The following is a 26,117-nucleotide window of genomic DNA, read 5'->3' on the forward strand; positions in this document are numbered from 1 at the left end:
GCAGGCGCTTAGGGTCCGTGCCCTCCGGGTCTGGTCCGGTCCTCCCTCCAGCTCTCCAGCCCCCCCTCTAGCACCCGCCCTCCCTCCGGCTCGCCCGGCCCCGCCCCGCCCCGCCGGACACCCCGCCCCTAGGAGGCGGCCGCACACCGAGGTTGGTGGCGGTGGCATAGGGGAGCCGCAGCGGGCGGGCGCTGCACGCAAGACTGTCCCGAGTGAGCCGAGGCGCCTCCGCCGCAGGCACTGGGGCCGGAGGAGGACACCTCGGGGCGTGACGCGGCACCGAGGGCGTGGCCTGGGCTGCTGCGCCTGACGACTCGGCGGGGACCCGGGATCGCGTGCCGGGGGCGCACCTGGCTGCGGCTGCGGACCGGGCCGGATCGCGCGCCCGTTCCGGGGCCCACGGCGACGGTGGAAGCGGCGGCGGCCGGAGGATGGCGCAGCAGCCGCTCCCCGCGTCCACGGAGACTCGGAAGTTCACCCGGGCGCTGAGCAAGCCCGGCACAGCGGCGGAGCTGCGGCAGAGCGTGTCGGAGGTGGTGCGCGGCTCGGTGCTCCTGGTGAGCGGGGCGCGCAGGTGGCGGGCGGGAGGGCGGGAGGGCTTGGCTGGTGCTCCGGTAAATCCGGAGCGGAGAGGGAAAGAGGAGGGTGGGGTGGGGGAGGACGACGACTCAACTTCCAGAGTCCGAGCTTGCCCTCCCGGGGCTGTTCCTGTCCTCCTGGGAAATTTCCGCCCTCTGTCCGCTTCCCTGCCCCCACGTTACCTGTCCTCTGCCAACTGGGAAGTTACTCTGTCCTCCACCCCATAGTCGGTGTTTTGGGGGGCTTGGCAGGTGCCCAGGCCCGGGAGAGTGTAAAATGAGGTGGGGTCTTTCCCACCTAACCCGGGGTCCAGCGTGGAGATGTTCCCACGGATGCTTTGGGTGGGCAGATCTCTGCCCAGTGTCGCGAGCTGGCTGACGTCCGGAGGCTTCTCATGACTGGTTAGGGGTGGGCTTGCTCATCTCATCATCGGTACAAATTGCTTCGAAGTCTGGGGATTTGAGGCTAGCAGAGCAAGGCAAAGCAAGATGAGCCTATTCTTGGCAGCAGCTCTGGGGAGAACAGGCCTCTGGGTGGTGAGGAAGGTGAAGTTTTTAAGATCAACTTTTCCGCATCCAGGGACGGCCCTGGTGTATTTGGAAAAGAGGGCACGCTCAGATCGCTGGTCTGGTGCCGGGAGAGCAGCAGTCTGTGCTGGGGGGAGCTCTCCTCAGGGCAGCTGGAAACTTTTAGCAGCTCTTCGCGTTTGTTTTCTTGAAGGGGACTTGTTTGTGGGTGTGTTTGCTGGAACATGTGAGGAGATGGGCCTTGAGAGTAATCGTCTGTGGCCTTTGTGGTGCTGTGTGTGTGGGATTACCAAAGGAGCGTTGTTTATGAACACAGGGCAGATGCTTCTTCGGTTCGGTGGCAGATCGATGCCCTTCCTGGGCAGACAGGATTGCAGGAATGATGTTGGTGGAGGTTGGTGTTGATTTCCATATCCAGTCTGCTCAGTTTGAGTTTCCTGTCCTTTGCCAGCCCTGCTAACTCACCCTGGATTTTTCAAGCTTCAGTTTGATCTGTGATAAACACAGGTTTTATTTCCAGTTTCATAGAAGTTGATCGGTTGAAGAATGGAGCAGATGCTGGGAACAGAACCGGCCCCTCTCCGTGATATAACCCTTGCTGAAGCGCCATTGCTTGTTGGCATCTGGAGATTGCAGGAGAGAGAGGATATCAAAAGAGAAAACCAGCATCCCCAGCCGCATCTCTCCCCTTAGCTGGAACTCTTTCTTATTTGGGGTGCTGTGCTCATCAGGGATGTTAGGAAAAAGTAGAATCAAGGCAGCGTTTTATAGTGCTGTGATGTCTGTAGTGCCCCCCCACTCCCTGAAGTTTTATGAGCCGTTTATTCAGATATTCAAGGACTGCAGCCCATAGGCATGGCACCACGAATCACCCGCGGGCTGCAGTCCTGGAATATCTGTGTCCTGGATGAGAACGACCTGCTGACGGCCTGTGTACAATAGCATTTCCATAGGCGACACGCCTCTGCTGCTTTCGTCTAATGACACAGGTAGTACTATACGATTCTGGTGTCTCAGCTCTTAATTTTGTCTGTCTGTGGTCACTTGTCTGATGAATCCTGTGATGAAATAATTACAAAATTCGAGGAAACGGTTGAGCCAGCTTCCATCTAGTGTAGGCTCCTGGGCTGGATGGGGAATGCATTACAGGGGAGGAGTCTGGGAGAGTTGTCAGGACACTAAAAATTACCCATGAATCTCACCTTCTCTCCTCCTCTTGCTGCCCCAGTGCGTGCCAGGAAGTCACAGCGGGTGCACCTGTCACATAAATTCCTGCCCATCTCTGTCCTCTGAGGACCTCAGGTGATCCCGATTCTCTCAGGAGGCCGAGCAGCAACCACACCCTGGTCCGTCCATCCATGCTTAGATGAAAGCGTTGTTTGGCTCTGCCTTTGGTAATGTGGGTTACTGCTAGCCCCATGTCCACAGCGTGTTTTCCATCCCTGAAGATGGCACGAGACAGTTAGCCATGTGTGGCGCGACCTAGCTCTTCCCAGGCCTCTCATACCGATGAGTGAGGCAGTTCGGTGCATAGGCAAGGTTGCCATGGAAAGAACTTTGACGCAAGAAGTGACGTGCTTGCACAGATTTCATTGCTCCGTAGATTCTCCCCTCCCCTTTTATGGACTTAGATCTGTGGGCTCTTCCAGATCATTCTGTATTAATTTGAGGAGCTTAAGAATCAATATACAAAAATCGAGACTACTGTGGTGAACCTTTGTTTCGTCATCTGAACTAAATAATTACCAAGGTTTTGCCAGATTTGGTTTATGTACACTTCATCTTCTCTGTCTTTCTCTCTCTCTGTCTCTCTTTCTCTCTGTCTCTCTCTCTCTCTGTCTCTCTCTCTCTCTCTCTCCTCTCTCTTCCTCCTTCCCTTCCTGCTGACTGTGAGTCTCAGGCCTCTTAACATATCTCATGCCTATATATATGGTATTTATTTTTAAAAACTAGAATAGTTCTCTACATGACTGGAATACTTTTTTAATGACACTAATAATCTAATGTTCAAATTTCTTGAATTAAAAACACCTATTTGATTGCTTTTTAAAGACTCATGAAACTTCTGCAGGGCTTAAAAATGTGCTTAGCTTACTCACGAACCTTAGAACGATTTATGTTGGAGAAAAACTCCATGGGGTGGGATTCTAGGTTTTAATCCTTGAAGTTGAGGAGTTGGGCGCATGGGTTGTGTTTCTAGCTCTGTCCTTTACCAACTGTGCATTCTTAGGTGTGCAGCTTAACATTCGTAGGCCTCAGTTTCCCCACCTGCGGAGTGGGCATGGTTTTCAGAGTTTCCGGGCAGGGAAATGAACGGCCCAGTTATAGCTCTTGGTGCTAGCATGGATTCTGGCAGCTGCTTACATTTGCTTGGTCTGTTGCTTTTTCTCTGGACCTCAGGACTCTTGCTCTGTTAACAGTTCAGACCAGTTTGTTTGCAGAATCTTTCACCCTAACTCCACAGGCTTTGCTTCCGAGCGTCTTTATGAGCAGCACAAATACTGCTGGCGACGTTCCTAGCTGTAGTCTTTGATTTCTGGTTATGACTGAGAATCTTCACAGACGCAGAATATCACACTTTCCGTGATTTAGAATAGTCGAGAGGGCTGAGGGCTGCAGGTTTAAAATGTATGCTTACCTGGCAGGAATGCCAGAACCGAGTCCCATCTCAGGGTCGAGTTGTGATTGCTTTTGAATTCCTGAAGGAATTTTAACTGTCATCTGTGTTAGACAGCATTGTCACAACCTAGGTTGAGGAGAATAAACCACCAAAGCATACGAAGAACGCCTCTTTGAAACGTTCGTTCGTGTGTCACAATACTCCAGCTAGGCTTGTCGATATCCTTACACTTGGGAATTAGCACACAAGTCATCTGGCTGCCTGTCCCTACGTCCTTGCTGATCTTATCTCAGTGTGTTCCCCTTCAAGTTCTCCTTGGACGTCAAGCCCTTGCCAAGGATACCATTCCACACCCCACTGAGATGCAGCCCTATGAAGTGACCCAGGTCAAGTCATCCCTGGCTCTTCTTTTGTGTTACTAGAGAAGGGAGGCGGGTCAGAGGCATGGGGAGAGAATATCCTGCCTGCACTCTGTGCTTGCGGCCTCCCCCCACCAGGTAGTGTTATCTGAGGTAATCCGAGACCCGGAATCCTCAGATAAGGTAAAACCTCATTTTGGCTATAACTTTAAATGGGATATGTTAACACACTGTCAACTGCACTGGCCTGAGAGCTCCCTCTCTTGTCTTTCTCCACCCTCTGGTGGAGTCCTAACAAACAGAAATGTCCCAGAATACAGGAAGCAGGGTGGAGACCCATCTCCAGCTAGATAATGAACAGCAGGTTCCATTTCTTTCTTCCTAGTGCATTTGAATGTTAGGGGCAGCACGCTCGTGAGTAATACCCTGAATTGGGTTGAATGGGGGAGGAAGGAATTTGTAAACCGATGTTTATTCTCGGGCACTGCTGGGTGCCGGGAAGATGTTGCAGCAGCAGTAAGTTCTCTGTCTGGGTAGAGCACACATTCCAAAGAGGCAGACACCGCAGACACCTTCAGTCAGACTGATGATAGTACGCAAGAACACTATCAAAACCAAGGTACATGTGTTGTTTGGAGGCTGCCATGCTGATACAGACCTGTCACCTCAGCTCGGGAGACTGAGGCAGGGGGAGCACCGTGAGTTTGTGACTGGCCCGAGCGACAGAGCCTGTCTCAAAAATCGCGGAGCAAAAAACTTTTAAGAAAATGTTTTAAGAAAAGGTTGGGCACGGGTGCCTACACCTTCGATTCCTGGACTGTTGAGGCAGAAGCGGGCAGATCTGTGCTTTACAGACAACCGGGGCCACATTGTAAAACAACCAAAAGTTCCCCGAGTAAGGCATGCAGAGCTATTTACAAATGTGAGCTTTTATTGTCTTAGTGTAGGAAGGACTGGATATCTTGATAATGCGAACCTGGAGACAGCATTTATGTAGCACGTACAATGTTCTCTGATGCCTGTGAGAACTTCACTCACAGGGAGGTTAAGTCTTCTGAGGTCGTCCCCGTAAGTGAAAGGGCTGGGTCTTGAACTTCTCACCCTCAACTCTTAGATACTGCCAACTGCTGCCACATCTTCCCGTGGAACTTGTATTCAGTATTCCAGGAGCCATCAGTGGCAGTCGGTAAACTCGCGAGAGGGCGCTTTTCCTCTGGTGTTATCTGTCGCTGTCTGCTGTGTTGCGAGTGCCAGGAGTCTTCCGCAGGGCGAGCCCCGTGATTGGCTATCCAGTACCCGTCAGGCAGTCCCGAGATTATATACATACAAGAAACACCAAATGCCCTGAGCGGGTTAGCACACTTTTATATTGATACACGGAATATATGTGGAAGATAATACGAAGAGGTCTTGCGTTTGAGAAGGGAGTAGGGGTGAACATGGAATAGGTTGGGTGAGGAAAGGGATGAGGGGGACGACATGATACAATTATTATACTTTAACTTAAAAACCTTATGAATCTTACACAAAGTTTTAAAAAGAAAAGCATTCCGAAAGAAATAAAAAGCAAAAGTCATCGCATTAGTATGCAGTTCCTCGAAGAAGGGACTATAGTTAGCAAATTAATAATCAAACAACAGCAAAGCGTTGATTCTTGCTAATTAAAAAAAAGAACCAACCAAAGCAAGATACCCTTTCTGTCTTCCCGATTTGCTGATAGAGAAGATGCGTTTGCAAGGATGGGTGCACGTTGGTTTGTAGAGCTAGTTTGCCCCCACGATGGCAGGTCCCTGCTCACACGGTGTCTCACGAGAACTGAGTCTCCTGGAGCTTTATAACATGACAGATGGGTGTAACCTCTTTGCACTTCAACACATGCGCATGTGCACACACGCACGCACACACATCAAGAACCTTGGTGTGCTCCCATCCCATGGCCCAGTGTTTACAATCACAGGCCCATCTGACCTGAAATGTGCACTGGAGTCAGTGTTGCTCATTCAGGGCAGAAAGTGTGAAATGCCGACCGTGTGCAAACTGGGTAAAAGTCATACAGTAGTCTGAGTAAAACACAGGTCCCTTAAAAAACCCAAGAATGTCCTCACGAGATAGCATGGAAGGCAGTGGGTTCGTCTGAGGCTTATGGGACACCCTTGCTTTGTTACTAACCGGATACGAGGCGGTGGGTTCGTCTGAGCCTAATGGGACACCCTTGCTTTGTTACTAACCTGATACAAGGCGGTGGGTTAGTCTGAGCCTAATGGGACACCCTTGCTTTGTTACTAACCAGATGGAAGGCAGTGGGTTAGTCTGAGGCTTTGGACAGGGCCTTTATGGGACACCCTTGCTTTGTTACTAACCGGATGGAAGGCGGTGGGTTAGTCTGAGGCTTTGGACAGGGCCCTTATGGGACACCCTTGCTTTGTTACTAACCGGATGGAAGGCGGTGGGTTAGTCTGAGGCTTTGGACAGGGCCCTTATGGGACACCCTTGCTTTGTTACTAACCGGATGGAAGGCAGTGGGTTAGTCTGAGGCTTTGGACAGGGCCCTTATGGGACACCCTTGCTTTGTTACTAACCGGATGGAAGGCGGTGGGTTAGTCTGAGCCCTTATGGGACACCCTTGCTTTGTTGCTAACCGGATGTAGCATGAAGAGCGCTGAGTTACTGAGGGCCCAGAATTTCATGTGTGAGACGTGGGCGTGTCTGTAGCGCTGATTCAGAGTTTTGTGGATTAAATGAGTAAATCCTGTCAAAGCTCCAGGAATATTGTCTGACACATTACTGAGGTTTAGTAAATGTGGCTGGCTGGAGCTAAAATCCCTATTAAAGGGAGTAAAATCCAGGTTGAACTATTTATAAGTATGAACCAAGGTGCGATTTTACAAAAGTATGCAGTGAAATAAGGAACACTGGGAAGGGATATGAAGAAAAAATGTTTAGCCGTAATGTGTGTTCATTCCAGAGAAACTCAGAAAACAAACAAACCAACCATGTGATTTTTGGGCATAAGCCATCCAATGTGATAGGGGTAGTTTTATAAGAATGAGGTTGGAGGTGTGTTTCTATGGTAACATTGTTTTATCTAGCATAAATCTCTCTGTGTGGTGCCTACGGTGCCTGTGTAGTCTTCTTCATGAACTTGATTGCAGCGTGGTCGTGGCTCCTGTTGTTTGGATAGGGGGTATAGAAAGGTCATGCTTTGTCTTTTTATCTCCCCACGTCCTTTCCCTAGTCCTTCAATCTGTGATTCCTTTTGCTATTTTGAGGTTTATTGGCAGGAGTGGTGAATGCCACTGTGCTGTGATCTGGGGTAAGCGGGCAGCACTACGACCGTCATTTCCTGTAGTTTTTTTTATTTTGTATGATGACCAGTTAATTTCATTCCTGTTGTGTATTTGAGCACCCGTGATTCTATGCCACTTAGAAATAAAAATGACGTCCCTCAGATCAAACAAACTGGGGAAAGAAAGGTTGCGATCGGGGAGTTAGCTGAGATGCTGCCTGCAGACCGTCCCAGGCGGTCGGTGGTCACTGAGGCCCTTGGTTCTTCATGCCAGGCTATGGAACCTTCCTGTTTTCTTGTTCACCTCCTGGGTCTCCCTGTGTCCTCATCACCCTTAGCTTCCTGGCCTCTGTGATGGGCTTCTGTCTGTGTTGGGTGGACCTTAGCCTGACTCCACTGGCCTCTCTCTGGCCTTTCTCTCTGTGTCCCCACTGCTGCCATCTCCACTCTGCCGCCCCCGCCCCCCACCGTGTACCCTGCCACAGGGACGCTCGCTGGCCTGTAGAATCTAATCTCTCCCCTCATTGGGTGGGCTCTCAGAAGCTGAGCTCCGTGCGAGTTGGTCTCCCGGCTTTCCTGTTATCTTCTGGTACCTGTCTTCAGCTTTCAGTGCTTGAGTTTGGTGATGAATCCTAAGTTCTCACTTTTCGTCTCAAATCATACGTTTTCGCCTTTGTTTTTATAGACAGAGTTTCACTTTGTAGCCCCAGCTGGCCTGGGACCCACTATGTAGACAAGGGTGGCCTTGAATTCCCAGAGATCCACCTTCCTCAGCTTCTTGAGTGCTGTGGGACTAAGGCGTGTGCTGCAACAGCTGGCCAGTTTTGTTTGTTCCTAAGAGGAAACTGTCGTATCGCCATTGACTGAATTTCTGCTTGTCAGGCTCTGCCGCGTCATGACTCGGTCCGTAGGGTCCGAGAACCCCAAATCTGTGCCGGAGAGCCACAGAGCGTTCTCAGCACCCTACCTCAACATTGAGAGCAGGTTGTGTGCCCAGGTGATCTTGTCCTGTGACCTGGGTTGATGCAAACAGCCACCATGCTGAATCATCTTGAATCTTTGTGGAGGACGGTGACCTGGCCTACCAGGCTCATAGGCCTGATTGGCTAAAGGACGTCCTGTGGACACGCCTAACTCCAAAGGGCAGTTCTTCAATCCTCTGCAGGTGTGCTTTGAGATTGGCTTGTAATGTAGTCTAGCTTGATCCTGAGTTTCTTCTGTGTGAGGGATGATGACCTTGAACTCACGGTCTTCCTGCTTCCCCTTCTCGCCCAGATTAAGGCAGGTTTGGCCACACCCAGCAGTGGCGGGCCTTTCTGCCGGTCTGGAAAGGAGAGCGCAAATCTTCAGTAAGCCGTAGCAACGGCTGCCACAGCCTGTTTCCCCCTTCTGTCTGTGACCTGCCCTGCAGAGCTGGGGCCAGGGTCCCTCTTATCTGGGCTCCGCGCTTGGTTCTCATCCCATCCCGGGGCACCCATCGCAGGTTTGGTGCTCTATCTTGAAGATCCCCATGCTTGCCACAGCTCTCACCTTGCCATCGAGGGCGCTCCATAGGAGGTGCCCCTCCCACTGCTCACTGCCTGGGCTCTCACTTGGTCATTATGCCAACCTCAGCAGAAGGTTTTCAAGCAGCCTGGCATAGTAATTACCTCCCCCCCCCCACCCCGCACCATCCCGTTCAGCTGCCAGGCATGCCCCGTGTTCTCTGCATCCGTACTTGGGCTGCCTCTCCACTAAGATGGACCCTCCCTTCTCTCCTTTTCCTTTGTGCCATTCAACATGATTTATGCTTATTTGTATATGAATTTAATAATCTCTTCTGCTGTTCACTGTGTTTTCCCCAGTTCTTTTTGTACACAGCAGAATCTCTGTGCATACATACATACATACACATCAAACATATGTGTGTCTGATTTTTTTTTTTTAGACAAGATCTTGCTCTGTAGCCCAGGCATGGCCTGACATGCACTGTAGGCTAGGCTGGCCCCTCAAGCTCACCAGGCATGCTCCTGTCTCAGCCTCCTGAGAGCTGGGATTATGGGCATGAGCTACTGTGTCCTACAGCATTTTGTCCCTCAGTGAATAAGCAAATTCACTAAAGTTAATACACCTGCCAGGTTTCATTTTCCCCCTCTCGGTTCCCCTAGTCCTCTGAGTTTCCTCCCTTGTGCCCTAGTGTCTATTGACTTTATTCTACCCCGCTGCCCATTGTCCAAATTAGAGTCCATGCCACACAGCCCAGTATGCTGTTTCTTGTTGCCACCCATGGAAATCCCACCCCTCCCTGACGGGCGTTGTCAGGTTGGCTCTGTGTTTGCATCTAGAAAATGCAGGTCAGGTTTGTTGCTCTTTCCTGGGTAGTCTTTTTACATACACTTCGAATACCAAGGGAGACTCGTTTTCTTCTATTCTTCATTTGTTTCCCCAAACTTTGTAGAGCATCCGAGGGTGGCTTTTAAACTAGGTGTTTGGGAACTCATTTTTCAAAAAAACAGAACCAAGGTCAAATACTGCCAGTTAAAATCATCAGCCAGGTATGGTGGTCATCCAGGCTGTGAGGAGGCTGAGGCAGGAGGGTGGCTGCAAGCTGAGGCCCTGGAGCCATGGACAATACTGTTCATTTGTTCATACAGTTCGAGTCCCTCAAACTAAGAAGTACCAGGATGGTAGTTGTCTTTTAAACTTTGATTTGCTTGCTTTTTACTTTTTCTGTTTGTTTTTTCCTCTCGTTTGTAGCTTGAATCTTCTGTGGGTCACATCTGGATCCATAAGGGCACATTTGATCTGGTCAGAGCTTTGAGCCATCACAGTGCAGACTCCCCTCCCTCTCTTTGTTGACTGGGATAAGCAAATTCAGATAGTGTGTGGTCAGTGACCGCTTCTCACTTACTGTCTGTTAATCTGAAAGCGAAGGTCTGGGTGAAGGCGTGAGCTACCTCAGGTCACATTTGACTCCCTTGGAATTTATGCTAAAACTCTGTTCTTTGTCTGACATACTGTATTTTCAGAAACGTTGAGACGTTCATCTCTGGTTTATGTGGATGAGCGTCTGCACGTTTGAGTGCACCATGGGAGTGTCTGATGCCCCAGAGGTCAGAAGAATGTGTCGGGTCTTCTGGAACTATAGTTACGGCCAGTTGTAAGCCGCTCTGTCTGTGCTGGGAACTGACCCTGGGGCCATCTGCAGGAGCACTAAGTGCTCCTAACCACCATCTTTACAGTCATCTTTACAACCCCTAGACATTGTGTCTTGCCAGAAATTGCATGTTTGGTCATGTGGATATGAGACTGTTCTAACGAAGGATGTTTAGCATGTTACAAATAGGCTGTGGTCGTCTGTGTGTGCACAAACCGGCTTACCTGGGAAAAGAATAAGCAGCGTTTTATTTGTGACAACGCTCGATGTGCTCACAGATGCGATGGCAGAGTGTCCTTCGTTGTAGTTCTAGATTTCATGTCGGGGTTTCTTCGCAGAGTGTGTTGGTGGCCTACCAGTGTTTCCTGTGTCTAGGGTGGCATTCCTGCTCTCGATGGCAGCGGGTAAGGATGGGGCTGGGGGGGCGCTCCGGTCTGCTCTTCCACTTCCTGTTTCTGTTTCTTCATCCAGAGAGTGGACAGCCTAATAGCACTTATCCCGGAGATCTTTGGGCAGACTGAATGGCTGCATCTTCAGCCCTTAGCATAGGAGCACTGGAGTAGGGCTTGGCACACACTTAAGTGCCCACTCGGCGCTTGCTGTTGTCGGTCCCGAGGACAAGATAAAGGGAAATGGCATCTCACTTAAGCCTGCTGCTCATGGAGAGCCATTCCTGATGCACATTTATACTCTTGTGTAAGGATGAAGCAGGATAGAGGCGTACAGGTAGCCACATTTGTGAACTGTCACAGCAAGAGAGGACATACAGGAAAAGGCAGGAATGTGGCATTCTCTTTGCACGTTTGAAGGTTCTCAGGTGTTCGATTTTCATGAGTTAATAATCCAGAAAGGATGTGCACCTTAGTGCCCGTGCAGGTGTGCATGGCAGTGTGTTCCTGAGGTGTGAACTCCTGTACAGGTGTGCATGGCCATGTGTTCCTGAGGTGTGAACTCCTGTACAGGTGTGCCTGGCCGTGTGTTCCTGAGGTGTGAACTCCTGTACAGGTGTGCCTGGCAGTGTATTCCTGAGGTGTGAACTCCTGTACAGGTGTGCATGTCCATGTTTTCCTGAGGTGTGAGCGCCTGCACAGGTGTGCATGACCATGTGTTCCCGAGGTGTGAACTCCTGTACAGGTATGCATGACTGTGTGTTCCCGAGGTGTCAACTCCTGTACAGGTGTGCATGGCCATGTATTCCCGAGGTGTGAATTCCTGTACAGGTATGCATGACTGTGTTCCTGAGGTGTGAATTCCTGTACAGGTGTGCATGGTCATGTGTTCCTGAGCTATGAGGGCCTGTACAGGTATGCATGACCATGTGTTCCCGAGGTGTGAGCTCCTGCACAGGTGTGCATGGTGTTGTGTTCCTGAGGTAAGGCCACGTGTGCATTTTGTTAGCAAAATATTGCCAGCTGGTTTGCTCAGGTGGTGTGGTAGTTTGAATGTAATTGGCCCCCATAAGCTCATAGGAGGCATTATTGGGAGGTGTGGCTTTGTTGGAGTAGATGTGGTCTTGTTGGAGGAAGTGTGTCACTGTGGAGGTGGGCTTTGAGGTCTCATATATTCTTAAGTCACATCCAGTGTCCCAGACCACTTCCTGTGGCCTGAGAATCAAGAGTCTCAGCCCCTTCTCCCACACTGTGTCTGCATGCAGGCTGCCCTGTCCCACCTTGACATTATGGCCTAAACCTCTGAACTGTAAGCTGCCACCCAGTGAAATGCTTTCCTTTGTAAGAGTTGCTGTGGTCATGTGTCTCTTCACAGCAATAGAAACCCTAAGACAGTTGGTAAAGTGCTTACCGTGCAGATGTGAGAACCTGCGTGGTTGTGTGCGCTGGTGTCTGCTGGCAGTCTCTTCACTGAGGGGTGGAGGCAGGAGGATGCCTATTCTAATCTGTGTGCTTCAGGCCCCAGTGGGAGACCCTGCCTCAGAGTAGAAGGTTGATGGATCCTAGGAATGACATCTGAGGTTGGCTTCTGTCTTCCACACACACCTGTCCATGCTGGAACACACACACACACACACACACACACACACACACACACACACACACACCCTCTGTCAATGTTTAAGAACCATGGGTTCACTGCTTATAAAAGAGGTTTATGGGAAACCATGAAATTTTGTGTTTGATAGTTTTATAATGTCTACCCCCACCCTCTGGGAAAAATAAAAACAAAAACCCAACACAAACCTCATCTTGCCTGAGCCTCTGGAATATCTGGATGATTTTAACTTTCTGGTTTTTTTTTTTTTGTTGTTGTTCTATTTTTATTTTTGTTTTTTAGTTGGGAAACTGAACACCAGGGATAGGAAGTGACTTATTTACGGTCACACAGTTAAAATTTACCTTTTATTTTTCTTCTAACAGAATGGTGAGAGACTGCCTGTATATGCATATTTTTATATGTATTTTTTTCCTTTTTTGAGACACAGTTAAGCTGTAGCTCAGGCTGGCCTTGAACTCACTAGGTAGCTCAGGTGGGCCTCAACCTGGAGACAGCCCCCCTGCCTCAGGCTCCTGGGTGCTGGGATCACAGACATGAGCCACATAGTTGGCCAAGATACCAGGGCAGATCGCAGGTCTCTTCAGTGCTGAACTTGAGCTTCTGGAAAGTACCACAAATTCTCTGGACCCGTAGAAACATACATTCTGGAGATGGAAGGTCACTTAGAGGTTAACTGGTCTAGCTTCCTAATTTTAGAGGCAGATGAGGTCCATCACAGCTAAGAGATGGTCTGTGGCCATAGCTAGTGTTAGAGGCCAGAACAAAAATCTGCTTTACTGACTCCTGGTCCAACAGATTTTCCCCTGATGGCCGGAAATGATTGCTTTGGCATTGCCTTCGCCTCAAGTATCTCCACAGACCATGCTAATCGGATCATGGCAGAATGTGAAGCATCCGTTGGTACTCTGAATCTCCTCCTTGTGTGTGTTTTATTAGTCCTGGGCCAGATTGAAGGTGACATTTGACATTCATGAGTCTCTAAGCCCAGAAAGGGGTTAGCAACGGTGAAGGACGAAAGACTCGTAGTCAAAGAACCATGTCTGGAAGGGAGGCCTTGTACCGTCGTACATGTAATACCATCGCTGAAGTAGGTAGTGGGTCCCTCTTTAAAGATAAAAGTTTGTGTGAGTGTGTGTGTGTGTGTGTGTGTGTGTGAGAGAGAGAGAGAGAGAGAGAGGGGGGGGGGCATCACTCTCCTGGGTCTTATTTTTTTTTAAAGATTTATTTTGTGTGTATGAATGTTTTTTACTTGTATGTTTGTATGTATGCATACATGCGTACCTGGAGTCTTTGGAGGCCATAAAAGGCTACCAGAACCCCTGGGGCCTCTGCATAAGCAGCAAGTGCTCTTAACTGCTGTCTCTAACCCCCTCTTCCCGGGCCTTCTACCTAGAGTACATTAATATGGAAAAAATGGTGTTAATGTAGGGCATTCTACCTTTCTGACTGCTTTGCCTTGGCTGAAAATAACTGTACGTGGTGATTTGGGTTCATACTGTTTTATTATAGGAAAGGTTGTGTATCTTTGTTGTTGTTGTTGAGACAGGGTCTCACTGTAGAACTCGGGTTTGCCCAGAGCTCCCTGTCTAGACCCAGCTGCTGACATTGAACCCACAGAGATCCCCTTGCCTTCACCTCCCCAGGGCTGGGATCAAAGGTGTGTGCCACCATGCCTGGCATATTTCTTTTTAAAAATTTTACTGTTGATCATGTACATGTGTTGTGTGTTTTATTTATCTGTGCGTGCAGGCGCCCATAGAGGTGAGGGGTGGTGTATTCCCTGTGTGTTTTATGTATCCGTGCGTGCAGGCGCCCACAGAGGTGAGGGGTGGTGTATTCCCTGAGTTGTGAGCTGCCCAGTGTGAGCCTGGTCTTCTGGAAGAGCAGTGTACTTAGCTGCTGAGCGGCCCCTCCAGCCCTAGGAGTTGTCTTCCTGAGATTGTCCCGAGGAAGTTTTTATTTAACCGGCCGTTCTCGCCATGCTGTTTTCCTGGGTGGAAAACCGAGTTCCCACAGTGACCGCGGAGGTACTGTAAAAACCGAGTTCCCACGGTAACCGCGGAGGTGCCGTAAAAGCCGAGTAGCAGATTCATTTATAAACGATTGTTTTTGCTAAAACTGGCAGAGTAGGTAATCTCTGGGTTAACATCTTAGGCTTTTACTGTGTTCATTTTGCATTTTAGTTTTCTTTATTGTTCAAAAAGTTTCTGTTAATGTGATAAGAGAATGCTGTTTTTTCTTCCCTAGAAAATTTTATGTATTTTTCTTATGAATCTGAAGATTGTATATGCCAGAATTCCTTGGAGTTGATTTTGTGAAAAACCAATAGATAGTAGTTAGAATGTTTTGAGTGACATGTCTCTGTTTCTCTCTCTCTCTCTCTCTCTCTCTCTCTCTCTCTCTCTCTCTCTCTCTGTGTGTGTGTGTGTGTGTGATGTGTGTGTGTGTGTGTGTGTGTATACATACATATACCATGCACACATGGAGGTCAGAGGACAGCTTGTTGTGGGACTTGGTAGCAAACGTCTTTACCCATTTAAACTCTCTGACCCATATATTAAGTTTTCAAGGGACTTTATTGGCTCACCAGTAACCACAGAGATTCCTGACGGCTGCTGGCCTCCTCTGAAGGAGCTAGTATCCTAGATAGCCTGAGGAACCACTCTGCGTTAGAATTTCTGTGTGAGAGGTGGCTTGAGAGGGGAGGGCTCGCCAGAGGGAGTGTCTTGTGTTAGGAACCATCACACTTACAAATTTCCCATAGGTATGCATGCCCTGGGGTGGTAGAATGGATGGGGCGGGCTCCTTTGATAGGCATGTCTTAGGGTTTTCTATCCCTGTGAAGAAAGGCCATGACCACGGCAGCTCTTAAAGGAAAACATTTAATTTCGGCTGGCTTACAGTGCAGCGGTTTAGCCCATTATCTTCATGGCAGGAAGCATGGCAGCATGCAGGCAGACATGGTACAGGAAGGACAGCTGAGGGTTCTACATTCAGTTCAGCAGGCAGCAGGAAGAGTGAGCCAGTCACTGGGCCTGGCCTGAGCTTCTGGAACCTCAAAGCCAACCCTCAGTGACACACTTCCTTCAACAAGGCTACCCCTCTCGTAAGACCGGCTCCCTATGAGTCTGTGGGAGCCATTTTCATTGAAACCACCACAAAGGAGTGGGTACAGCATTTGAGAATCGCTTCCATTGTCTGTCTGTCTGTACAGTGCAGTCTTGTCTCTGCCCTAGGAAGTAAGCCCCAATCTGGTTCCACCAAAGTCTCCCCAGCTTCTCATTGGAGAATTGGCAGAGCCCACCGAGTGTGGCATAACATGCCAGGAAAACTAGGTACAGCCTGTGGTGATTTTTGTGTCTTGACCTGGTGCCTGCATGTGACACCTGCATGGTGTGGGGGGGAACTGACCAGCTGCAGTTGGAGTGAGCTACCGGATTCTTTCTGACCCTCTCCTTGGGTTAGAGGCCAGCTTGGTGCAGGATTGGAGCCAATCACTTCTTCGCGTCTGTCTTGTGACTTTTCCTCCCACGTTATCAGGTCAGGGATTTGTGTGCTGGTGCTTGTGGGGTTCTGAGCAGATTTGAGTCATTTTTAAGCTTTTAAGAAAAAAAAAAATGACATTAACTGAGAAGAATGCAATGCCATGGTAGTAATTTTTTTGTTCTTTTGTTTTGTTTTTGAGACAGAGTCTCTCACTCTAGCCCTGACTGTCCCGGAACTCACTGTGTAGACCAGGCTAGCCCCATACTGCATGCACCACCATACCTACCATTATGGACTTTTTTTTTTTTTTTTTTTTTTTTTTTTTTTTAGCACTGTGCTGGCCCACTTTCCAGCTCTCAGGTTGTCTTTAGTTCACTTTCCAAACATTGAAAGGCAAACACTGGTTAAGACACTGACGTCGCCTTCAGAGAGCACGGAATCTAGATGGGAGGGGGTGGAGAGCATTTTTTTCTGTTCATGCTCTCATCAGGAGCCTTCTTGGCACTTTGACCCTCTGGAAGAAAAAAATGGAGGTTGTGACCATTTTGTGGGTCAAATTGTGGGAGAATTGAGCTCAGCCTTTTGGGAAATGGAGGTATAAAACGTGTAATTTTATTATGAACGCTTGAAAACCTGTTTGAATAATCTTAATAGGTTATGTGTATGAACACGTGTGCATGTATGTGCGTGCATGTTTGTGTGTGGGGGAGTATGAGGGCGCACATGCCTGTGTACACCGTGGCAAAGGCAGAGGAGGGCGTTGTGTCCTCCTTGAGATGAGGTCTCTTCCTGAACTGACTTCTTTGCTTTTCAGGCCCAGGATCCACCTGTCTTTGCCCCCGCTCCCAGCGCTGGGGTCATAGGCTCATAGAGCCATTCTCGCCTTTTTACATGGGTCCTGGGATTTGAACTCAGATCTTCACGAGTGCAAAGCAAGTGCTTTATCTACAGGGCTTCTTCATGTCACCTGTGTATCCGTGACGTGAACACATCTGTTGAAACCTGTGTATCTGTGACGTGAACACATCTGTTGAGACCTGTGTATCCGTGACGTGAACACATCTTTTGAGTCTCTGTTATAATGCCAAGAGTGCTGTGCGCCCAGTGTGGGGCAGGTGTTTTGGTGAGCCGGGATGGAAGGTATTCCTGTCCCATCTGTTGACAGACCAAGATGGTCAAATAAGCTTTATATAGGCTGGTGTTGTTGGGGAGGCGTAAATAAAATGTGGAAGGGGCCTCAGGAGAGAGGTGTGACCTCCAGGTAGGGACTCCCAAAGAAGACAGACTCGGAGAACCCAGCTGAGATTGCATAGCTGGAAGTAGATCTGGGAGGTGAGAGCTTTTCTTGAGGGAATGATGGAAGTGGGGGCTTAGAGGAAGGCGATCGTGGGGTGTATTTGGGGAGTCGGGGGTAGTGGAGTCTGCTGAGTTGTAAGGAGATTTGGGGTGCAGATTCAGCCACCCAGGCTTGGGAAGGGTGGACAAAGGCAGATGTGGAGGGTTGACTCTGTTCATTGTCGTGGGCTTTTGTGATGGAAGACCCCGAGGTTGGATTCTGCTGTGGAGTACGGTGACTGTCCCTGGGGTCTGGTGACCGGAACATGGATTGGTACGGTGACTGTCCCTGGGGTCTGGTGACCGGACATGGATGGGTACGGTGACTGTCCCTGGGGTCTGGTGCCCGGAACATGGATGGGTACGGTGACTGTCCCTGGGGTCTGGTGACCAGACATGGATTGGTACAGTGACTGTCCCTGGGGTCTGGTGACTGGACATGGATGGGTACGGTGACTGTCCCTGGGGTCTGGTGCCCGGAACATGGATGGGTACGGTGACTGTCCCTGGGGTCTGGTGACCGGACATGGATGGGTACTGAGCTGGATTTAGATGTTACTTAAACGTTCGCCATAATTTGAGAGGACGTGTAAGTCATGCGTGAGATGTTTCGGGAAGCCAGGGAGATGGCTCAGCTGGTTAAAATGATTGCCTTGAGAGCACACCTGTGTTTGTATCCCTACCATCCATATAAAAGGCCAGGCGTGGTGGTGTAGACCTGGAATCAGCGGTGAGGAGAGCACAGACACATTTCTGGAGTTTGCTGGCCAGTCCGTCTAGCTGTATCAGCAAGTTCCAGGTTCAGCGAGAGATCTCGTCTCAAAAATCAAGGTCGGGGGCGAAGGAGGGGCACACCTGACATGGACTTCCATGTGCTGTCTCCCCCCCCCCGCTGTGACACGTGCACACATCATAACCATACCCACACTGTAGACACATACACAGGAAGAAATATTGGTGACAGAGCCAATTTGATTCTTTTTAAAAACAAAATGTATTTTATGTTTTGAGTGTTTCACTTGCATGTCTCTCTCAGTACCATGTGTGTGTAGGGTGCCCATGGAAACCAGGAGAGGCTCTCGGATCCCGTGGAACTGGAGTTACAGACTGCTGTGAGCGGTTATGTGGATGATAGGAATTGAAGCCTAGTCCCCTAAGAAGAGCAACCAGTACTCCTAATGCTGACTCATCTTTTCAGTTAGATGTGGGTGTATGCACGCGTGTGTGCCTGTGAGTGTATGTGTGTGTGCGTGCCTGTGTTTGTGTCTCTGCACACGAGTCCTTTTTACCACCAGACAGTGCTAAATTTGCTCCCTGGTGAGGCGAGGGTGCCGTTAAGCAGGAGGTATTAAGGATAGCTTTAGATTTCAGCCATGTGTCACCAGGAGGGCTGTGAGGCAGAAATCCGAGAACACTCCCCCTGCTGCCCAGGCCTGGGGAGAGTGTGGAATTATCTGCTTCCAGATAAAGTGTCTTAGACAGATGAGATTCCTCACCAAAGGCAGGATTAGCAGTGAGCCATTAGGGACCTTCATTTTTCAGAGTGTTTTAAAGCCATTCAGCTAGTCCACTTTAAAATACCCAGCCATGGCCAATACCGGCTTAACCATGGGTACACCTCCCCCACCTGGCTGTTTTCTGCCCATGGTCTTTATGGCTGACATTCTGAATTTATACCAATGTTCTGATCAATCTTTATGAATCTCAGTCTCTCTCTCCTCCTCCTCTTTTTTCTTCCCTTTCTCCTCCCCCCACCCCGGTCCCCCTTTCCCCAGGTTAGCCTGGGGTTCCCTATGTGGCCCAGACTGGCCTAGAACTCCTAGTGCACCATCCTCAGCCTGCAGAGTCCTGAGATTGTAACTATGGCCACCATGCCTGGCTTCCATTCTTTTCTCTAAGGGAAAATGGAGGGGAACCTTATACACAGTGGCCTCCTAAACAGTCATTTAGAGAAAGGCTATGCAGTCTGGTAGCGTGTCTCCTGTGTCATGCGTGGTTGTGTAGTTGACTTGTAGGTACGCAGAGGGAGATGCAGTTATTGTATGTCTGGGGCCGAGTTTTGTTTTGGATGTGACGCTCTTCAGTGTTTCCAAACACAGGCAAAGTCACTGTGTAGACCAGAGAATTACAGATGAATGGATGTGCTCGCCTTCCTCCTGGATTCCTGTGCTGCATGTGATTGCAGGTTTCTTCTCTTTGAAACCCCATCTTCCGTGGGTGCCCTAACACCGTGGTTGCTGCCTGCCTCCTAGTTAATATGGTCACAGGGGTCACTGCCCCTCACATCTTCCTCTCAGTGTCTCTGGCCTTGCCCCAGAAGGATGGGTCCATCCTGCCCTCTCTCCTTTCAGTGCTCGGCTACTTCCTTCCCTTCCCAATAACTCAGTTATTCTTGATTCTCTTTCTACAAAGACATCGGTGAAGCCCAGAAGAAAGGTGGTTGAAGGAGATTTTGGTTGAAAGAGGATCAGTGAACATTTATTCCAAATAGAAGACTCAAAATCGGTCTTAGCAGAAAGAGGTTAAGGCATGGTTTCCTTCTCATGCTGAAGGCTTTCTTGTAGTGTGAATCAGGCATTGTGTGTGTAGGGGTGAATTGTGCATGCAGGTGTGAATTGTGGGTGTGAATTTTATGTGACAAGAGAGCTATAAAAATTAAGAATAAACGTCTATAGGCTGGACATGGTGGCACACACCTTTAATCCCAGCACTCCGAAGACAGAGGCAGGAGGATCTCTGTGAGTTCCAGGCCAGCTTGGTTGACATACTAAACTCTAAGCCTGGCAGGGAAGGGTAGAAAGACCCTGTCTAAAGCAAACAAAAAAGAATAAAGGTTTAGATGCTTATAATCTATTGAAACTAATAGAGAATTTGGAATTGTGTTTTACATGTCCTTGTTTATTTCACTTATTAATTATTCTTTGTATTTTGTAAAAGCATTGGTCCACAGGGGACTGGAGAAGAAAGTGGCCCTTCTCCACATAGTCCGCAGAATGTTGCTCCAGACCTGTGGGGGGAAAAAGGTGGGGGGTGTTTTGTTTGAAGTAGTCAGGATATATATAGGTAGGCAGACAGGTGCTCACCTTAGCACCTGTGGTGGAGAGCCCTGATGGCTTGGAGGGAGTTAGACTGGCAGAGGGGGTGTGGGGCACATGGACCCCGGCATCAGGTCAGGCTCAGCTCCAGCATTTGTTTGGGATGTGGGGAGGGGTTTCCCACAGTCTGAGTGGGGGCCCCTTGGCTTACTGACTGAGAAGAGACAGCCATACCTGTTGAGGTGTCTAAGCTCCTGTCTGATCTTTGTCTCCCCCTGTTCCTCTCTGCCTTGACTCTGTGTAGATGTGGCCTGCTGGGCTTAACAGCTCCCCAGTCTGGTGTGAGAATGAGTCCCCTGTGCACTGTTTTCTGGGCAGTGCTTCCCCATGCCTACGCCTTTTCCTAATTCCGTCCTTTATCTGACGGGGCCAGTTTGTCTTCCTGAGTAAGCTGGAGTGTTCAGGGATGCCAGGCTGACCTTACACCAGCGGGGCTTCCCAGGGTGACGGGGTAAGGCGCCACAGGCCTGGGGGCAGCCCTCGACTGGAGGACCAGCTTTCGTTTCTGTCCTGTGGAGCCTTGGGGTGTACTCGGAGGGGATGTTTGCCCTTGCAGGACCAACCCACTTAGTATTGAGAAAGCAGGAAAGCAGGTTTTCCTGTTCCTCTGCAGCCCTGAACAAAAAGCAGAAAAGCAGGCAGGGGAGGGCGAGGTCCTGTCCGGCTGGCTGGCCCTGCAGGGGCGGACATGCGTGCCTCATTCTTGTCTTTGAGGAAACCGAGGAGCTGGGAAGGCAACGGGACGTTTAGCAGGCCAACTCCGTGTGGTTTTCCCTTTATTTATGGTGTTTAATGAGGGATATTATAAATGTGTGCTTTGTGATTTAAAGCAGCCAGAGAGCTATAAACATGACAGATTAGAAAAGTGAGACTCCCCCCAGCCCCCACTCTGCCCCCCATGAGGTCATGTTGAGTTTGCCTGGGAGGGGCAATGACTAAGACAAATGTAAACTTCATATTAAAGTCCTGCTTTAACTTGAAGCATCTCTGAAAGATACCAGAATTCTTGCTGCGTTAAGCTGCCACACGCTGTTAGAACCATTCTTTGGTACTTCAAGGCGTTTTTTCCTCACCGCAAGAGGAACACACATGAGAGGAAAATCAGAAAGCTTGTATGAGCATCAAATAGTGAGGAACACGGAAACAGAAAACTAAAGGTCTTCCCGGAGCAGCGGTGATAGGGAAGACCTGCCAAGGACCCTCAGCAAACGCCCTTGTCCTGATGTCCCTGTCTGCTGTGGCTTGGTGGCCTTTTGAATCCAGTCTGCCTCTCTCCTGGTCTGCCACAGACCTAGACGTGACCCATCACCCAGTCCTTACCCAGCTTCAGGGTTTGAACTTAAGTGGAACAGAGGGAATGAAGAAAAGGACAGACACAGAAAAGCTGGGATCAGGTGGGCTTGGCACTCAATGGAGAAGCCACAGCACCCCCAGAAGCTCAGCATATTTTTATAGAATGTACCATGGGTGGGCTCAAAGCACACAGATGGACAAGGCGGGTTAGCTAGTTTTTGGCGAGAGTGGTGTCAGTCTCTGTAGGAGCAGACTTCAGGCCATAAAACTGTGGGGGGTGAGGAGGAAGCTATGCTGAACACTTGATGCACAGACTGTCAACCCTTGCTTTGCCGCCTTCTAAGCCCTCCTGCCCTGGGGAGGGGTTTGCTGCCCTCATGGGTCTGAGGCATCAGGATCCTGACATGGCGCGTGCCTGTATCAACATACATTCACCCAGGATGTCATCCACTCCATGTGATCATTCCAGATTTAGTTCAAGGAGACAAGATGAGAAACCTATTAACTCAAGTGCTCTCTGACTCCTGGGGGTGGCGGGGTGGTGATTCCATATGTCTCTCTACGGAGACAGACAGATTCACGTCACAGTGGGATGTGTGTGCGTGCGAGAACCTTGGGGTGTAAGAGAAGGTGAAGGAGCAGTTGAAGAGGAAGAGGGAATGCCCCCACGGCCTACCTGTCCTTCCTGCATCCTCACCTTTCCCGTCCCAGTGTATTGACAAACGCTTAGGTGTTGTAGGGAGAGACCTGGTCTCTGTTTTACCCCAGTAACTGTTTACAGAGCAGCTGTCAGCACAGTGTACTTCTCAAGTGTATCTTACAAGATGGATCCTCGTACAACGTGGGGTTCAGAGGTCTTGGACGACGTTTTTGTCTGTGAAATACATTTGCCAACGGGTCTACTGTTTGTTTTATTAGGGATTGTAGGATTAAACATGTCAGATGAAAAGTGTGGGTTGGATAATCCTTTGATTGGGTAACCCATTTAACAAAATATGTATGGAATATTGTTACTTTACAGCAGCTGAGGAGAGATCTGTATCTAGGGACACAACCCGTCTCTGACCTCAGAGACCTGACAGCGTTGGTCAGGATGTAAGTAGGTAATCAGTTCCCAGTAAATCAGTAAAGAGGGACAAAAACTTCAAAAGGAGACATTGAGAGTAGCAGACGGGAGGGACAGGACAAGACTGGAAAGATAGGGAACTGAGCTCCTTGAAGATGTCCCTGCGCTGTAGCCACAGGAGAAGCAGCATGCACACAGGCTTGGAATGAAATCGGAACTGAAGATGGATCAATAAATAAAGCCTGTGGCACCAGTAGCAGCAATGGGGATGGGGGTTGACTCCAGACTGGTGATCGGAGCTCAGTGTGAAAGACCCTGCAGGGCATTAAGAAATGTGTGGGAGCCCGGCAGTGGTGACGCCTTTAATCCCAGCACTCGGGAGGCAGAGGCAGGCCTATCTCTGTGAGTTCAAGGCCAGCCTGGTCTATAAGAGCTAATTCCAGGACAGGCACGAAAGCTACAGAGAAACCCTGTCTCGAAAAACAGAAACAAACAGACAACCCCCCCAAAACCCCCAAACAAACAAACAAAAAACAAGAAAGAAGTGTGTGGGATTGTGCAGTTATACAAGACATGAAAATACAGACCTCAACTGTATTTCTATTAAACTAGGCAGCACACCCTGGAGATGAAATTGAGAAAACAGTGACATTTACAATAATATCATGGAGAATGAAATAACTTGGGAATAAATTTAACAAAAGAAGTGTATGATTTTGTATACCCAAAACATAAAAATAAATAAGCAAGTTAGGGTAGTCTAGCACACTTGAGGTCCTGGCCTCCCACCCGGCACTGGGGATAAACAAACAAAAACACCACGTAAATGGAAAGACAGGCATTTTGTGTTCATGAACTGGCAGTTGATTTCTTTTTCTTGTTTTTGAGATCTAGGGGTTCATATAGCCCAGGCTGACCTTAAATGATATCCAGCCAAGGATGATTTTGAATATGTGGTCCGTCTGTGTCCACCTCTACGATGCTGGGGTTATAAGTCTATATACTACATGCATAGCTTCCATACATACAGTTTAGTGCTGATTGAGAAGAAAGAAATAAGAAAGGGAAAACACATGACTGCTTGTAGGTACAGTGGAGAAGGTTTATCATAGCCGTGTGGGAGAGCGTGGCCAGAGGCGGGGACATACGGAAGAGTCCACACGGACATGGCTAGGACGTGGCTGGACTGAGCTGTGCCCTGTGAGGAGAGGGGGACCCAGCCAGGAGGCCCAAAGGCACGAAGAGTAGATAACAAAAATGCATGGATTATATAGTGAAGGGCGGCCCAGCCCCTTGGGCTGGAGAGTTCAGGGTAGGGGGTGGGGTGTGCCAGTTAGGAGATAACAGGTGGGGATGAGGGACCCAGGAGCCAGATCCACTTTGATATGTTAAATATGTACCCCAACCTTTGTCCCAGGTTTGAAACCTAACAAGTGCTGGAACTGACCTCAGGGACTGTGATTGCTAGGCAAGTTCTCTACCAACTGGACAGCCAATCCCCGAATTACATCTTCATATTGTTACTATAATAGTCGTAGTAGTCTTCCCACGGCGCTGTGGTATTTTCTTTTTCTTGTGCCTGCAGAACACCCGCGGAAGCTAGTACACGTTTAACAAGCGTTGTATGGAAATGCAAATAACCTAGTTTAGCATAGATCGTATCAAGAAAGAATCCTGGATTGGAAGAGGTGCACTCCCTGACGTCAAACCCTACACAAAGCTAGCGTGATACAAATAGCATGATACGGAACCAGAAGGAGATGGGATGGAGCATCCTGAGCTGGCTCTATGTGGTCGGTGGCTTTATATTCATTTACATGTGTGAGGTTTTACCTGCACTACGTATGTGCACTGTGTCATTCCATGGGATAATGCAAACTTTTGAATTCTTCCCCTAGAGCTTATTGAGTTACAAATTTACTATTAAAGTTGACCTACCTAAAATTTGAGGCCTGTTGTGGAAATTCCTTGAAGCCAGAGGAGCTTACAAGATTTCCAGTGGAGTGTGTGTGTGTGTGTGTGTGTGTGTGGGGGGCTGCTATAAATAGTTCAAGTATTGGGGGGATTCGGCCCAAGAGATGTTATAGAAGCAAGCAGTCATCCTGGTACCCTTAGCTTCTGAACTATCCAGTAAGAGCTGCGGAGTGTGACAGCCAGGGAAGGGCAGTGGGGCAGATTCAGTGCAGCCAGTGTGTGACTGCCACATAGGGCCCACAGGTTCTGCAAGAGGTGCCCAAGTGGGGCTGGAGAGATGGCTCAGAGGTTAAGAGCACTGGCTGCTCTTCTGGAGGTCCTGAGTTCAATTCCCAGCAACCACGTGGTGGCTCACAACTATCTGTACTGAGATTTGGCCCCCTCCTCTGGTGTGCAGGCATACATTGAGGTAGAATATTGTTGTATACATAATAAATAAATCTTTAAAAAAAAAAAGGCCTGTTGTGGAAATTCCTTGAAGCCAGAGGAGCTTACAAGATTTCCAGTGGAGTGTGTGTGTGTGTTTTAATAAATAAATCTTTAAAAAAAAAAAAAAAAAAAGAGGTGGCCAAGTGCTTTCTACCCTGCTTTCCTGGGTTCCGCCACATTCCACACTTGAATACAGTAGAACTTCTAGGGACGTGGTGTGTGTGTGTGTGTGTGTGTGTGTGCATGCATGTGCGTGTGCCCGCGCGCTTATGCATGCATGTGTCTCTCTGTGGCACACAGAACTGGTCTGGCCTAGCTGTGAGGATCCTGAATCAAACTAAGCTCAAGCAGATGCCACTTGTGGCTCTTGGAAAAAAAATAATAAATTACATGTGTGGGGGAAGGAAGGGGCACAGGAGTGTGAACGCCTGCAGAATGCACACAAATGAGTGTGAACGCCTGCAGAAGCATCTCGTCCCCTTCAGGCTGGAGATTGATGCATTCTTGCAAGCCACCAAGTGTAGGTCCTCTGCATGAGCAGTTCTCCCTCTTAAACCGCTGAGCCATCTCCCCAGCACCCCCCCTGCTCTTCATTGCGTGGTAGAGTCTACACCTCGTGGCTGTAGGATTGTCTGAGCTAGCATACCCAGTACTATTATTCCGGGTTCTGAATAGGCCCTTAGCTGGGGAATTCTGTGTTCCTGGTGTGTTGTTCACACGTTAGGCAACCTCTCCCTTCCTGTTCTGTCATAGCTCTTTGCCTATTGAATATGGTCTGGCAGAAACCGCAGGATTCTCTTAGGAATCAGGGTTTATGGGTTTTCATTATAACAGATTTACCATCACCGTGAGTGGCGGCGTCTTCAAATGTAGCTAAAGTATGGCAACTAGTTTACTGTCCTAAGTGAGTGGCCTGCTGATT

The 26,117-nt window shown here is 49.1% G+C and overlaps 1 protein-coding gene across 10 annotated transcripts in view; it reads left to right on the forward strand.

The window, feature by feature from the left end:
* The first annotated feature begins 318 nt into the window (after window positions 1–318).
* Window positions 319–26,117, forward strand: part of Dock9 (dedicator of cytokinesis 9) — a 248,407-nt gene continuing 222,608 nt past the window's right edge. For 5 of the 10 annotated variants that reach the window (XM_038309768.1, XM_038309773.1, XM_038309772.1 and 2 more), the window contains exon 1: window positions 323–557. In XM_038309768.1, coding sequence (XP_038165696.1) covers window positions 432–557 — 126 coding nt within the window. In that variant the 5' untranslated portion in view covers window positions 323–431. Of the gene's footprint in view, window positions 558–26,117 lie in introns of all 10 variants that reach the window. The other 5 variants (XM_038309779.1, XM_038309780.1, XM_038309777.1 and 2 more) reach the window with 3 other exon arrangements.

This window comes from Arvicola amphibius, chromosome 13, assembly GCF_903992535.2.
Source record: "Arvicola amphibius chromosome 13, mArvAmp1.2, whole genome shotgun sequence".
NCBI lineage: Eukaryota > Metazoa > Chordata > Mammalia > Rodentia > Cricetidae > Arvicola > Arvicola amphibius.